The following is a 16650-nucleotide window of genomic DNA, read 5'->3' as shown; positions in this document are numbered from 1 at the left end:
AGGCAGCTTCCTTGGCGAAGCAAAGAAAAAGGATGGCCTTATATGTCGTTCATTTATAAAACAGCGGAGAAGCTGTGTAAAGGCTACTTCACAAAAAAACAGCGGAGCGTCTTACATGAGCAGGCAGTCAGCTAAAGAAGGGAATCAATAAATATCTATAATCGTAATAAACAAACAAAAAATAGCATAAAAGCCGCAGATTAAATAGGAAAAAAAGGAAATGGGTACCTGAACAGTAAAGTAAGTCTCAAATAGGTACACAATAACTATAACAAAAGTAATAAACGAACAATAAAACAGTACAGAATCGCGAAGCAAGGAGAAACGACGGGCTTATATGGCGTTCGTTTATAAAGCAGCGGAGAAGCTGTGTGAAGGCAGCTACACAAAAAAACAGCAGAGTGTCACACTCTGAATGTATTCCTCACATCACCGTTATACCCTCTGATCTCCCATTTCAATTCAAATGCCTCCAATTTCCAGTAAGGCTCTGCTTCGCGATGACAATTAATAAGTCTCAGGGATAGACCCTACAAAAGGTTGCCATTGATTTGAGGCAACATTACTTTTCTCCTGGACAACTATACGTTGCATTCTCAAGAGTAATCCAAGTGCACAGCTTAGTTATATTACAACCGGAGTGCTGAACTGACAACGTGGTATACAAAGAGATTTTTAACAGATAGTTATTGGTATATTTTCCCTCAGTTTAAAAAGGTTTTCTTTTCTTTTTAATAAAAATTTAAAAGCAGTGCTTCGTTGATGTGAAGCACAGGGATTTTGCTATATACAGTATATATATATATATATATATATATATATATATATATATATATATATATATACACTGCTCAAAAGAATTAAAGGAACACGTTTTAATCAGAGTATAGCATAAAGTCAATGAAACTTATGGGATATTAATCTGGTCAGTTAAGTAGCAGAGGGGGTTGTTAATCAGTTTCAACTGCTGTGGTGTTAATGAAATTAACAACAGATGCACAAGAGGGGCAACAATGAGATGACCCCCAAAACAGGAATGGTTTAACAGGTGGAGGCCACTGACATTTTTCCCTCCTCATCTTTTCTGACCGTTTCTTCACTAGTTTTGCATTTGGCTACAGTCAGTGTCACTACTGGTAGCATGAGGCGATACCTGGACCCTGCAGAGGTTGCACAGGTAGTCCAACTTCTCCAGGATGGCACATCAATACGTGTCATTGCCAGAAGGTTTGCTGTGTCTCCCTGCACAGTCTCAAGGGTATGGAGGAGATTCTAGGAGACAAGCAGTTACTCTAGGAGAGCTGGAGAGGGCCATAGAAGGTCCATAACCCATCAGCAGGACCAGTATATGCTCCTTTGGGCAAGGAGGAACAGTATGAGCACTGCCAGAGCCCTACAAAATGACCTCCAGCAGGCCACTGGTGTGAATGTCTCTGACCAAACAACCAGAAAGACTTCATGAGGGTGACCCAAGGGCCCCATGTCCTCTAATGGGTCCTGAGCTCACTGCCCAGCAGCATGCAGCTCGATTGGCATTCGCCATAGAATACCAGAATTGGCAGATGCACCACTGGTGCCCTGTGCTTTTTACAGATGAGAGCAGGTTCACCCTGAGCACGTGACAGAAGTGAAAGGGTCTGGAGAAGCCATGGAGAACATTATGCTGCCTGTAACATCATTCAGCATGAGCAGTTTGGTGGTGGGTTAATGATTGTCTGGGGAGGCATATCCATGGAGGGTCACACAGACCGCTACAGGCTTGACCAAGGCACCTTGGCTACCATTAGGTATCAGGATGAAATCCTTGGACCCATTATCAGACCCTATGCTGGTACAGTGGCTCCTGGTGCACGACAATTCCTGGCCTCATGTGGTGAGAGTATGCAGGCAGTTCCTGGAGGATGAAGGAATTGATACCATTGACTGGCCACCACACTTTCCTGACCTAAATCCAATTGAACACCTCTGGGACATTATGTTTTGGTCTATCCAATGCCACCAGGTTGCACCTCAGACTGTCCAGGAGCTCAGTGATGCCCTGGTCCAGATCTGGGAGGAGATCCCCCACAACACCATCTGTCATCTCATTAGAAGCATGCACCGCGATGTTGTCAGGCATGTATACAAGAACACAGGGGCCATACAAAGTGCTGCATACTATTTTGAGTTGCTGCAATTAAATTTTGGCAAAATGGACTAGCCTGCCACGTAATTTTTTCACTCTGATTTTTGGGGCGTCTTTGAATTCAGGGCTCTGTAGGTTGATCATTTTCATTTCCATCAAACGATGTGGCATCCTTTCGTTCCTAACACATTACCCAGTCTATATCAGTATAGATATCCAGGAGAATTTCTTTTCCCATTGAGATCTGATGTGTTTTCAAAGTGTTCCTTTAATTTTTTGAGCAGTTTATATATATATACATATATATATATATATATATATATATATATATATATATATATATATATATATATATATATATATATATATATATATATATATATATATATATATATATATATATAGTTCTATGTATATGTATATATATATGTGGATATGTATATATATATGTGTGCATATGTAAATATATGTATATATATGTGTCTGTATGTATGCGTATATGTATATGTGTGTGTGTATATATGTGTATATATATATGTTTATATGTGTGTGTGTCTGTGTATATATATATATATATATATATATATATATATATATATATATATATGACAGCAACACTCATAACAGTGACAAAACAATTACATTAAAAATCATGTTACTTTTTTTAAAAATGTTTCCTTTTCTTTTTCATAACTTCTTTAACACACTACTTCTCCGCTGTGAAGCGCGGGTATTTTGCTAGTTCAAGAATATAACCAAAGTAAAAAGAAATCATTCAATTTACATGTTGCTGTCAATATGTAAAAACTGAAGTTCAAATATCAATTGAGTGGTTAGTGTAGAGGTAAGAACAGCTGCTTCTTAATCAAGAGGTTGCGTATTTGATCCCAGGTCTTCCCTGCATCTACCATTATGAGCAATGAGCTGCAATTATTATTACTATTCTATAATAAAACATACATTTGCTTTGAGTAGGTAACAGCCAGTGTAAAGTTTTGCTAGTTGTAAAAGATATCGCTGAAGGGATATAAGTAGACACACAAATGCTGGTGAACCATGTCTTCTTGGTATCTTGTAATTCCAATTTATTTTAATTCAGTTTTATTCTTGTATAAAAGTGCACCTGTTCCGTTATACCTTTGCGAAAGTGTTTATTTTATATTCAGTAACCACTCTGTCTCTGCCTCTCTCATGCACGTACACAAACTTCCATGAATGAAAATGCAATTATTTGAAAACACTATGTCATTTGAACATTGGACAAGATCGAAGGGAAAAAAAAAAAACACATTCTCCACGTTACGGTGCATTGTCTTGGGAATGCAGACAAACTTCATTTTGGCCGCATACACTGTCAGCATAATACTGCCAGATCTAAACACTAGCGTGGGGAATTGCATGTGTACTGAAATTCCCATCCCATTTAATGGTGCCAAGCAGAGTTGTGTTGCAGTGCAGCAGTTTATTAGCCAGCGAAAGAGACATGAAGAAGGTGTCACTTGTTACGGTTCTACATTTGTCCAGAAATAGCTTTATGACCACAGTCTTAATGTCCATTATTCAGTTTTATCCTAACTTTTACAGGTAGCAAAAATGTAAAACTGGTGTTATAGACTCAAATCAAATGTATGTTTTTATGATATGATAGTAATAATAGCAGCTCACTACTCAAAATGGAAAATTTGGGGACCTCTAAGTCACCCATGCAGTTTATAAATGGACTTTGGTTTTTACATGCTGACAGCAACATGTAAATTGAATAATTTATTTTTCTTTGGTTATATTCTTCAATAAAGGTACACTTGTTTTGTTATACCTTTTGTGAAAGTATTTGATATTTGAACTTCAATCTTCACATATCATACATTTTACGTCAACATTTAATTAATTTTTACTATAACATGAAAAATAAATTGTTTTAGTTGTGTGTTCAACATTTCTTCCCTCACATTTCCTGTCATCCAACATTTTGTTGTAGACACGGAACACACAAGAAATGTACTGTATGTATTCCGAATAACGATATACTGTATTATTTACCTTATACAACTCCAGGCACCTCACACCCAGAAAAGAGACTTCAGCTGGGAGAACTTCAGCTGTGTCAGTGGGGAATGGGATAGCAGGCTGCTTGTTATGGAGGATAAAATCTGTAAATTATTCTCTATATTTTCTATTTATACTGACAGCCAGCCAATCAGGTGCAGTAAACAATCATGTGTTGTGAAATTTTATGATAAATAAGCCTCGTCTGAATGCAATGTCAGAAGAGAAACAGTGACGATGGAAGAGTGACGTCAGTAGAGAAAAAACAAAGACACGTGTGACCACTTTTCATCCAGTCGTCAGTTAACGCCATTTTCATGAACACCGATTGCTAAAACAAACACTGCCCTGGAACATTCATCCTTGACATCACTAATTCCTTTCAGCAAGCTTTTTTAAAGACTATTTATCCAGACTTTATTACCAATCTTATTTTCTATTACTTATTATTGTTCTTTAATAAATATTAACTTGTTTTCATCTTTCTATACTTTGTCTTTATATGCAGAGTGATTGAAGTAATAGGTTTTTTTTTTATGATCAATCAATCAATCAACATTTATTTATATAGCACATATTCATACAAAAAAAATGTAGCTCAAAGTGCTTTACAAAATGAATAGAGAAATAGAAGACACAATAAAAGATAAACATAAGTCAACATTAATTAACATAGAATAAGAGTAAGGTCCGATGGCCAGGGTGATATGAGCACCTTGAGCAGCCAGAGGTTTGCCATACTCTCTGGGCTGTGAGTTTTATTAAGGCTGAGGGTCAGAGCTTTATCCAATAGTAGGGAACAGTACATAAAGTAAGACACCTTTGGTTGATAAATGGTGTATAATTAAAGATGTTGAGCCTTTGTATGTTTATATATATTCCTAGTATTTAGGTCTGCAATATATATATAAGCACTGTATGTTGTTCATGACGAAAGAAAGTCTCTTGAAGTGCTAAGATAGTGACAAGTTATGTTATTCTTGTAGCACTTGTATGGTTTAAAGTGCTAGAAGTCAACCAGCTGTGTGTGTGTGTCATTCATAGGGTACTGTGGTGGTTTGGGTCTGAGTGTATTTGTATATCAATATATGTGGATGTTATTATTAGGAGTAGAGCAATCCAGTAACGAACCTGACAAGTGTAAGGGGTAGACAGACGATAACATACTGCTTGTGCTGACTGACACATTTGCAAAACAAAGACGCTGCTGACGAGGTGCGAGGGAATTTTAGGTGGCCTGGAATTAAAACTTTTTTCATAGGCTTCCAAGGATTCTAGTTTTAATGGATTCCTCAATGCTAAGAAATACACACATATTGTTATCCACCACACAGTATTATCAGGGAGTTGTCTTATCCATCTCCACTTCAACAACACATGGCATAATTTTCGAAGAACTTTCCTCAGCAAAAAGGACAACAAGAATTTCTGAAACTGATGTTATGGCATCTACAAATCTATGATTCCAAGATCATTGAGGCTGTCTGGGATTACCTGGAGAGGTGGAAGCAAGCAAGAATGCAAAAGTATGCAAAAGAACTGTGATAAGTTTTTAAAGGAGCTTAGGGTGCAACATTGACATGCATTTATTATGACAGCTTCGGTGGCGCAACGGTATCAATTGTTGACTGGTAATCAAAACTTCATGGGTTCGATCCCGTTTTGAGAAGTGAACTGCTCTTATTCTTACTATTTTAGAATAAAAACATACATTTGATTTCAGTCTGTACCAGCCGGTGTAAATGTATGATACAGTGGAACCTCTAGATACGATCACCTCTGTATACGAGAAATTCAAGATAAGAGGAAAGTATGAGTGAAAAATTCGGATCTAAATACGAGCAATGAGCCAGGCTGTGGTTATGCGTGACGCGTTTCCCGATCCGCCTCGACTCGGGGATTCACTCATGCTGATGTTACAAGCCCGCAGGCTCACTCAGTGTTCCTTTTTCTCCTGTAGCGTGAGGATCTACGTGTTTGTGCGCTTGTGATTTCACTGTTTCGCTGTATAAGCGTATCCAAAAATATCGCGGACATGCAGACGGAGAATAGGAGACGATTGCCCTCAAGAGGAGAGAGAGAGAGAGGCGCGAGCGAGAGAGATAAGGAGAGACAGAGAAGCAAGCGAGAGAGATAAGGAAAGAGAGAGACACGTGCGCCAGCGAGAGAGATAAGGAAAGAGAGAGACACGTGCGCCAGCGAGCGAGATAAGGAGAGAGAGATGCGCAAGAGAGAGAAGAACCATCAGCTCAGTTATGCTCACATGACGCTCAGCAGACAAAGTGTATCCATACTACTTGTATTGCAAGACATCGCTCGTTTAATCAAGTCAAAATTAATTTAAAAATTTAGCTCGTCTTGCAAAACACTCATAAACCAAGTTACTTGCAAACCGAGGTTCCACTTGTATATATTATTTATCAGTGTTATTTGTTAGGAAAATTGATTTTTATGTTGATATTTTTGGGGGTGCGGAACGGATTAACTGGATTTCCATTATTTTCAATGGGAAAGCCTGTTCTAGATACGAGAAATTCGCTATACAAGCTCAGTGCTGGAATGAATTAAACTCGTATCTCGAGGTTCCACTGTACTTGTAAAGGTTAGCTTTGTGTGTGTTTTTTTTTTTTATTCAGTTCTATTCTCTCAGCCTCGTTCACAATTTTATCCCCCATCTGACACTGCTGTTTTCACATAAAGACGTGCTATAGCTCTGCACTCTACTTGTGACTTTAGGCTGTAGGAAGTACAAAGTAAGTAAATAAACCAAGGTAAATAAGTAAATAACATTTGATCTGGCTCTTATATAAAAAGCACAGTAACGGCAGCTTCCACCTGTAGCTATAGAGTCTTCCACGCTAGTGTTTAGATCTGGAAGTTGCATGTGCCCAAAACATTAACATTTATATGTTACTTGCATCTTGCCTGAAGAAGGGGCCTTAGTTGCATCGAAAGTTTGCATATTGTAATCTTTTTAGTTAGCCAATAAAAGGGGTCATTTTGCTTGGCTTTTCATCATGTTACTTTCATAAAAGCCAGATCGAATGTTATTTACTTATTTAAAAAAAAACAAAGCTAACCTTTACGAGTATCATACATTTACACCGGCTGTTACAGACTGAAATCAAATGTATGTTTTTATTATAAAATAGTAAGAATAAGTGTCAAGTGTGCCACCAGAGGAGCTAACAAATTGGGTAAAGTCTACACAAATGTTAACACTAGAATTACCAGAGCCTACGAAAAAACTCGTAATTCCGTCCCACCTTAAATCCCTTCACACCTCTCCGCCAGCGCCCTTTGTCTTCTAAATGTGCTGATAAAGAGAAGCTTGGAGCAGCCGGCTATTCCATCCCCCCACCAATTTAGAACGTGCACGAACTTCTCTCAGCTTATGCCTTGATTGAGTATCTGGGAGTGAAGTGGAGTTTTAGAGTGGAAATAATAGATCGTTATTTGGAACACACGCATTTCATGTCTGTTCCGTTTCTACAGTAATCTGTGTCAACACATTGTTAAAACAGAAAGGTTTTTTTATATTCTAGTAGTAGATGACAAAATGTAGGCATAAACTATATAATGTATGAAGCCTGAAGTCCAAATAGCAAAGAAACATTTTCACAAGAATAACACAATTGCCCTTTTATTCAAAAATATAACTGCAAAAACAAAAAGCAGCCTTAACATGCGACATTGACAGTAGTTTATTGTAACTGCCTCCGTGGTTCAATAGACTCAGCCACCGCTTGGGAATCAAGAGGTCACGAGTTCGATCCTGCGCCCTTCCGTTTTGAGAAGTAAATTGCTCTTAGTCTTACTGTTTTAGAATAAAAGCATACATTTGATTTCAGTCTGTAACAGCCGGTGCAATTTATGATCCTTGTAAAGGTTAGCTTTTTTTTAATTCACTTTTCATTCTCTCAGTCGCATTCAGAATCAATCCATACAACCCCATCTGACACGGCTGTTTTCAGTAAAGACGCGCTATAGCTCTGCAGTGTACCACGATGCATACTAACGTCAACCCAGCGTCAGATCGGGTGTGAATTTATGCAGGAACTGGAAATTCTCTGATGCGGGACCTTCCCCCAGGGAAGAAAGTACAGTGTCAGGTGCTCATTCAGTGTGATAGAAACCATAGCACAGAGAGGTGTGTACACGGCAACAAGTACACGTGTCGTAAATGTAGGAAGGACGGTCCTTGGGTGTGTGGGAACTGTTAATATTTGAATGTGATGATTTTATATAGCACGGAATGAAAATCAGCACTTCTTAGCATTGCACCATGCAAGCTGTCGTATCAATCGCCTACTGTAACTTGCTTTCTTTTTTCTTCGGTTATACAGGTAGTTTTGAATAAAAGTGCACTTGTTTTGTTTGCGAAATGAAGTGTCTGCGTGCACTTTTCATGGCATTACACGTGTATTTTTTGAGCATGCCCGTTTGAGCAATATAAAAAGTATTGAAAAGTATAGCAAAACAACGGGCAGGTGGGGAGTGTCTGATGATTGCATATAGCCGAACTTACTGCTCTTTACTATTCTCTCCTCTGCATGCCCTGGAGTACAAAAGAAACAGAATACAGACGCGCTATAGCTCTGCGCTGTACCACGATGCATACTAACGCCCCCCCACCCGGTTCTGACACACAGACGCTGGCGAAGCTGCCTTCTTCGTATCTCACCGTCACTTGATTTTCTTTTTATTCAGTTTTATTGAGTGTTCCTGCCAGTCCCAGCATGTTGCTGTATGCTGGATATTTTCACATGTATTGTCTCTTTCTTTCAGGTGTGTAATAGAAACCACAGCATAGAGAGAAGTGTGTACATTGCTTTTTACAGGAAAAGGCGATGGAAAAAGTGCACTTGAATAAAAGTGCACTTTTGTTATACTTTTACACCAATACATGTTCCTGTGTTTGAACGACACGGGCAGATGGGGAGTGTCTGATGATTGCATATAGCCGGTTACTGGTCTTTACCATTCTTTCCTCTGCATGTCCTGGAGTACAAAAGAAACAGCATACAGCAACATGCAGGGACTGGCAGAAACACTCAATAAAAAGAAAAGCAAGTGACGGTGAGATACGAAGAAGGCAGCTTCGCCAGCGCTTGTGTGTCAGAACCCGGGGGGTGGGGGGGGTAGGGGACGTTAGTATGCATCGTGGTACACTGCAGAGCTATAGCACATCTTTAGTGAAAACAGCCGTGTCAGATGGGGTTGTATGGATTGATTCTGAACGCAACTGAGAGAATGAAAAGTGAATTAAAAAAAAAAAAAAGCTAACCTTTACAAGGATCATAAATTGCACCGGCAGTTACAGACTGAAATCAAATGTATGTTTTTATTCTAAAACAGTAAGACTAAGAGCAGTTTACTTCTCAAAACGGAAGGGCACAGGATCGAACTCGTGACCTCTTGTTTCCCAAGCGGGGGCTGAGTCTATTGAACCACAGAGGTAGTTACAGTAAACTGCTGTCAATGTCACATGTTAAGGCAGCTTTTTGTTTCTGCAGTTATATTTTTGAATAAAAGCGCAATTGTGTTATTCTTGTGAAAATGTTTCTTTGCTATTTGGACTTCAGGCTTCATACACTATATAGTTTATGCCTACATTTTGTCATCTACTACTAGAATATAAAAAACGTTTCTGTTTTAACAATGTGTTGACACAGATTACTGTAGAAACGGAACAGACATGAAATGCGTGTGTTCCAAATAATGATCTATTATTTCCACTCTAAAACTCCACTTCACTCCCAGATACTCAATCAAGCTGAAGTTCGCACGTTCTAAATTGGTGGGGATGGAATAGCCGGCTGCTCCAAGCTTCTCTTTATCAGCACATTTAGAAGACAAAGGACGCTGGCGGAGAGGTGTGAAGGGATTTAAGAAGCAGTTTAAGGTGGGACGGAATTAGGAGTTTTTTCGTAGGCTCTGGTAATTCTAGTGTTAAACAGGGCTACACCGCTACCCTACCTGGGCCACTCTGACCACACGTCACTGTTTTTAATTCTGGCATACATCCCACTCAGGAAAACTGTCCCTAACAGCACAACAGTTAAAAATTTGGCCAGATGGAGCTCCTCAGCAGCTGCAGGACTGTTTCAGTAGGACCAACTGGGACATCTTTGAACACCCAGACCTTGAATTGTTTATTTATAGAATGTACTGTGTTATATTAAGAACTGTGCAAACACTGTCACAGTGGATAAACGTATCCGGGTCTACCCCAATCAGAAGCCCTGGATGACCAGGGAAGTCCGGAGGCTGCTGAAAGAGAGGAACACTGCCTTCAGGTCTGGTGACAAGGTCCTCTACAGCACAAACCATGCCAGCCTAAAGAGGGGCATCCGAGAGGCCAAGTCAGACTATAGAAGGAAAAATCAAGGAACACCTGGATAGCAACAATGGCAGGCAAGAGTGGATGGGTGTCCAGCATATGACCAACTACTGGACCAGTCCCGGAGCTGTGGGAGGTGATTTATCGCTGGCTGAGGAACTGAACCACTAATTTGCCCGGTTTGAAGTGGATCCACCAGAGGCAGCCAGACCACATCTTCGCAGTGGGGGAGCACGAGGTGAAACGCACGCTGTGGGCTGTCAACCCACAGAAGGCAGCTGGAACTGACGGCATCTCAGGACGCATGCTGAAAGACTGTGCAGACCAACTGGGTGGGGACTTCACCAGCATATTCGATCAGTCTCTATCTCAGTCCACTGTGCCATCCTGCCTGAAATCCTCTGTCATAGTGCCTCTGGCCAAGAAACAGACCATCACCACTCATAATGACTACAGGCCAGTTGCACTGACCCCTGTGGTTATGAAGTGCTTCGAGAAGCTCATCAGGAACCACATCATGTCATTCATTCTTCCCAAGCTTGATCTGCACCAGTTTGCCTACAGAGTAAAAAGGTCTACGGAGGATGCTCTGGCCACTGTTGTTCATGTTGTTCTGTCCCATCTGGAGCAGCAGGGGAGCTACGCACGACTGCTCTTCATAGACTTCAGCTCTGCCTTTAATACCATCTTACCCCACAGACTGGTGACAAAATGTCAGACATAGGACTTCCACAGTCCACCTGCATTTAGATCAAGGATTTCCTGAGTGATCGCACTCAGAGGGTTAGAGTGGGCCCCCTACTTCTCCACATCCATCAGCCTTTGCACTGGCTTCCCCACTGGGCTGTGTGCTGAGCCCCATGCTCTATAACACTCTACACCCATGATTGCATTCCTGCCCACTACAGTAATACCATTGTTAAGTTCGCTGATGATACCACGGCAGTAGGGCTCATCTCTGGGGGAGATGAGTCCGCCTACAGGGATGAAGTGGAGCGGCTGGAAACGTGGTACAGGAATAACAGCTTGCTACTTAATATAACCAATGAGCTCATTGTGGACTTCAGGAAGAAGGCAGACAACATCCAGCCACTCATCATCAATAGGACTGTGTGGAGAGGGTCTCAGACTTCCGCTTCTTGGGAGTCACAATTAGGGAGGACTTGACCTGGGGAACACACACTGCAGAGGCAGTGAAGAAGGGCCAAAAGAGACTACTTCCTGAGGGTGCTCAGGAAGAACAACATCCCTGAGAAACTGCTGGTGTCCTTTTACCACTGCACAGTAGAGAGCATCCAGGTCTACTGTCTCTGTGCGTGGTTCTCCAGCTGCATATTAGCACAGAAGAGCTCCACAGGGTCATTAAGGTCGCCCAGAGGACAGTCGGCTGTCCTCTCCCCTCACCAGAAGAACTGCATAGTTCCTGTTGCCTCAGGAACGTCAAGAAAATTCTTCAGGACCCATCACACCCAGGACATGCATTGTTTGAAAGCGTGCCTTCAGGCAGACGTTTCAGATCCTTAAAGACTAAGACAAATAGACAGAGAAACAGTTTCTATCCTTCAGCCATCACCATGCTAAATGCTGCTAAGTGGTCAATTTAACCTAGTGCACCTTCATGTTTACAATACAATACATTCTCATGTGCGGTACGTTGGCGTAGTGGTAGCGCTGCTGCCTTGCAGTTAGGAGACCCGGGTTTGCTTCCCGGGTCCTCCCTGCGTGGAGTTTGCATGTTCTCCCGGTGTCTGCGTGGGTTTCCTCCGGGCACTCTGGTTTCCTCCCACAATCCAAAGACATGCAGGTTAGGTGGATTGGCGATTCTAAATTGGCCCTAGGGTGTGCTTGGTGTGTGTCATGCGGTGGGTTAGCACCCTACCCAGGATTGGTTCCTGCCTTGTGCCCTGTGTTGGCTGGGATTGGCTCCAGCAGAACCCCGTGACTCTGTGTTCAGATTCAGCGGGTTGGAAAATGGATGGATGGATGGACATTCTCATGTGTACAATACAGCTCTAAGTCAACATTGGCTAAGGGACAAGTGCAATATGATGTATGTATGAGTGGAAAACATTGTTCTACTGTTATGGACTATTTTGGTACTTATTTTATTCCTTTTTTATTTTAGTTTTAACTTGAGTAATTGTGTTTTTTTATTTTATTTTTGCACTGGAAAATTCAACCTAAAATTTCGTTGTACAATGTCTCATTGCTAGAGTGACAATAAAGATTTTGATTTGATTGATTATTTCATATTGACGCTGCATAATGATCAGAATTTGAAACTGAGGAATTGAAGGATTTACACCCAACAGCATTCTACTACCAGGGTATGTTTCCTATAAGTGCATACTCATTGACATTAAGTAGATAATGCATATACATTAACATTAAGTAGATCATAATAAGGTAAGAAAATTATTTCCTTCTTAATTTCCAAAAGGAAACAGATTTGCAGTACTGTGTTGGTGCTTTTGCTGTTAATGTAGTCCACAGATTATGCCCTTTTAAATGTACTTTCATAATGTAAGTAGTTTTCAGTACATAAGATATTGTAATATGAATTTGCACCAAGTTTGGAAAATGGCTATACAACAAATCTACAGTATTGATAATTAATATTAAAACTCGGTAATTTAGCATTTTGAGTGTGGTATGTTTTTCATTTCATAAACTGCATGAGCTACATCGTTTTAACTGCTATATAATGTATACTGTAATAGCATAACACAGACATAACTAACAGTATTTTAACAATTAAAAAATAATAAACAATAAATATTCCTCACCTTTATTTGGTAACTTGGCGATTTATGTTTTTCCCTGTTGATGCCAGTCTGAGAGCGTCTGTGTCCTCCTACCATATACTGATATAGTTGTTCGGGTACATTCAGATCAGACATACCAATCAAGTTGCTGCCATGCTAAAATGGATACCAAAAAAACCCCACAGTAAATTCTAGATTTATGTCCACATTGGTGAACTGCATTTACATAATAAACTATACCCAAATGCCTTCTATTCAACAAAACATAAATTAAACACATCAAAATGGAAGTTTGTTTACTTATCTACCGAATTTAACATTACACTTTCAATTGAAAAATATGCTAATACTCAAAAAGAATGCACAAAGAATACATTTTGAATGTAAAGTCTTTTCAGCTGCAACACAAATTACTGACATTTAGCAGCCAGAAAATACAATACATGATTACTGCAGTGCAGTATTGAGTGAATGTACTTGTTGTGCAAATAAGTTTTAACACTAATTGGATCATATCATTGCATTTAAATACATCTCATTGAGGACTGCAAAAACTTGATGACCAAAGAGTTTTTCATATAACAGCAAGGTAGGCAGCTAATTTAAACAAAAAACATTTTAAACTTACCCCCAAGCAAACCATACCAAGAGCTAAACCAGCTGCCAGAGAGTATGACTCCCTGTCGGTGCAGTACTCCATTTCAGGACCTGGAGGACGACCTAGAATAAATATTTTAGAAGATGGTTACAAATAATATCAATTTAATTTTTATTTTCAACAATAATTTAATGTTACTTTGGTCACAAGTTACAAATATATAAGGCCTTAGATCCTTAGACAATTATATAAGCCATTCCCTTTATGCTGTATTAAAATGTATTTTCTCTTTGTTTAAATTTGACATTTTATTTTCTTAAAGCAATAGTCACAACTGATTTATTTTACAAAACTCGAAGTAGTAGTAATAAATTTCTGTTGATATTGGCTGGATTTACAGCTGCTGCATATTCTAAGTTGTATCTTAATGTTTATAAGTGTGATATTTTTGAAGTTACTTCAGTTTTCATGTTTTCACCTGCGGCGTACAACTGAGACAAATGATTCAGCAAAAAAAAAAAAAAAAAGAAAGAAATAAGAATCTTAATTGCACTGTACTTTTTATATTTCAAAAATACCAGTAGATACTTATTTTCAATAATAAAGTCTCATCATAATAAACACTATGAAATAAACAATAAGTCAATTACTTAGGTTACAGGAACATCATATTATTTTAAAAGAATTCAAAATTTAACCAACCTATTTCTGCCAAAAGAACTTCTGCGTTGTGTCTATGACCTGTTCCTTGATAAACCAAGCCAAGTCCCACAACAGATGCCACTTGAACATTATGAGGTACGTCTAATTCTGTTGAAGTAGGTGGTAGCAATGCAGGAATATGAATACTCAAAAGTCTAGTGATTGACATGTCCATGGTGCCTAACTTTGCAGCAGAAACACCAAGCAGTAATCCAATACTGGTCATCTCATTACCCTGAAAAAAAAAAAGATTATTCACATAAAAAGCCAAATAGTTAAAGACTATACTCTATATTAGAAGTCTCCAAAATGTGCTATTATATACTGGGAGAAATTTAGACAGACATGCTGGATTCACTGAGGGGGACCCAATCCCTTCCTCTCCAGTGGCTTGCAGACAGTAATATGGGGAAAAAGTGGGTCACGGCACCAGATAGGTTGAGAAAAACTGTAGTATACTGAACTGTTTTTGCAACTCTGTGTCAACACGTCAACCACTGCACAGATAAGGGAGGACATATGCTGGATTTAGACATTGCTAAAGGATTAAAAGTTGAAGTGAGACAGGTTATGGATATCGGTATATCAGACCAGTTTTTTATATTGTATACTGTAGAAATACTGATAACTACAACTAACAGGATGCATATTGTTAAAAAACATTACTTTGATATATCTGCAGCTTCAGCTTCATTTACATCTGAAAATTTATGGTATTTGTAAAAGTTTGCTTTTTGTTCAGTTTTATTCTCTCAGTCACGTTCACGCTCTCCCTCACCCCCCCCTCCTGATCTGACTCTAACTAACAGCGCCAGTATAAATTCACACCCGATCTGACGCTGTTCGTTTTCAGTTAATATTGCATTAGTGCAATGATATTTGCTATTCAGGTCATAGAATGATTTCCTCAAATTGTCACATATATTTGTCCCTTTCTTTTTTGCCCGGTGCTACGTTGACGTCATGCACCAAAAGGGATGAGCTTACTAGGTGTGAGCAGGTGGCCGGTTGCTTGTGCTATAACACATTTGACTTGGCGGCAATCAATGCAAGGGGGCCACTGAGAAAACTAGAGTGGTCATGGCTCACCTTGGTGAGGAACTTTGTCATCACTTCTTACAAGAAAAGGCAATGGATAAAGCAAATGAGGATGCAACATCGACAAGTTTCTGTTCTAAGGCCGCTTCCCTCAGCCCCTTCAGTGTAATAGTAATCAAAGCACAGAGAGAAGTGTGTACATTGCAACACTATTCAAAACGGTAAATTTGCAGGGGAGCTGGTTTCGAATTTACGACCTCTGTATTGTAAGTCGGCAGTTCTAACTGCTGCACCACGGAAGCTGTCGTATTGCAATTGTACCTTTTATGAAAGTGTTTATGTGATATTTGGCCATCAGCCTTCATACATTATACAGTTCATGTGTACATTTTGTCAATTATTATTGAAACATGAAAAACGTTTGTTTTAACGATGTGTTTACATAGATCGTTGTAGACAACAGAACATACATGAAATTATTTCCCCTTACAAATTCTAGGATGCTCAGTCCTAGATGATCAAGGCAGGAACTGGGAGAACTTCTTGTCCATTCTGAGGCGGTGGGGGGATGGTATAGCAGGCTTGCTTGGGCTTATCGACACATTTAAAAGACAAAAGACACTGATGAAGAAGTGCAAAGGGATTTAAGGTGGGCCAGATTTACGGGTTTTTTCGTAGGCTCTGGTAATTCTAGTGTTAAAGGAACAGATATTTAATTTTGTTGTTCAGCTCTATATTGCTACTTACTTTTCAATATTTTGGTAACATAAAATTTTTTTTCATTGTATGTGTCTTTTTAATGTGATTTTTTTTTGCAGTTTACACTATATAATACATGAAAATGTTTTAGTTCCTTATTTTTGTAAAGACGTAACCAAAGTTGCCAGTTGGCAAAATGATGCCTGACTTTACCTGCTATCACTCTTTGCTAGTAAGGGTGTTTTCTTTTAATAACACAAGAGATGTTTCAGTTTGTAACTTATTGCCTTTTAGGTTTTTTTTTAATCAGCCATACATAAAAAAAAATATAAGC

General features: G+C 39.3%; 1 protein-coding gene across 2 annotated transcripts in view; it reads right to left on the bottom strand.

Moving 5' to 3' along the window:
- The window catches only part of anapc1 (anaphase promoting complex subunit 1), a 260906-nt gene that overhangs the window by 82736 nt on the left and 161520 nt on the right, over positions 1-16650 (bottom strand). For both annotated transcript variants that reach the window (XM_039748373.1, XM_039748374.1), the window contains exons 29-31: positions 14580-14814; positions 13908-13999; positions 13301-13435 (exon numbers count right to left, since the gene is read on the bottom strand). In XM_039748373.1, the coding sequence (XP_039604307.1) occupies positions 13301-13435; positions 13908-13999; positions 14580-14814 (462 nt within the window). The remainder of the gene's footprint in view (positions 1-13300; positions 13436-13907; positions 14000-14579; positions 14815-16650) is intronic.

The sequence above is a fragment of the Polypterus senegalus genome, chromosome 3, assembly GCF_016835505.1.
Source record: "Polypterus senegalus isolate Bchr_013 chromosome 3, ASM1683550v1, whole genome shotgun sequence".
Classification (NCBI taxonomy): domain Eukaryota; kingdom Metazoa; phylum Chordata; class Cladistia; order Polypteriformes; family Polypteridae; genus Polypterus; species Polypterus senegalus.
Note: the sequence above shows the minus strand (reverse complement) of the source record. Positions and strands in the feature narration are given on the sequence as shown.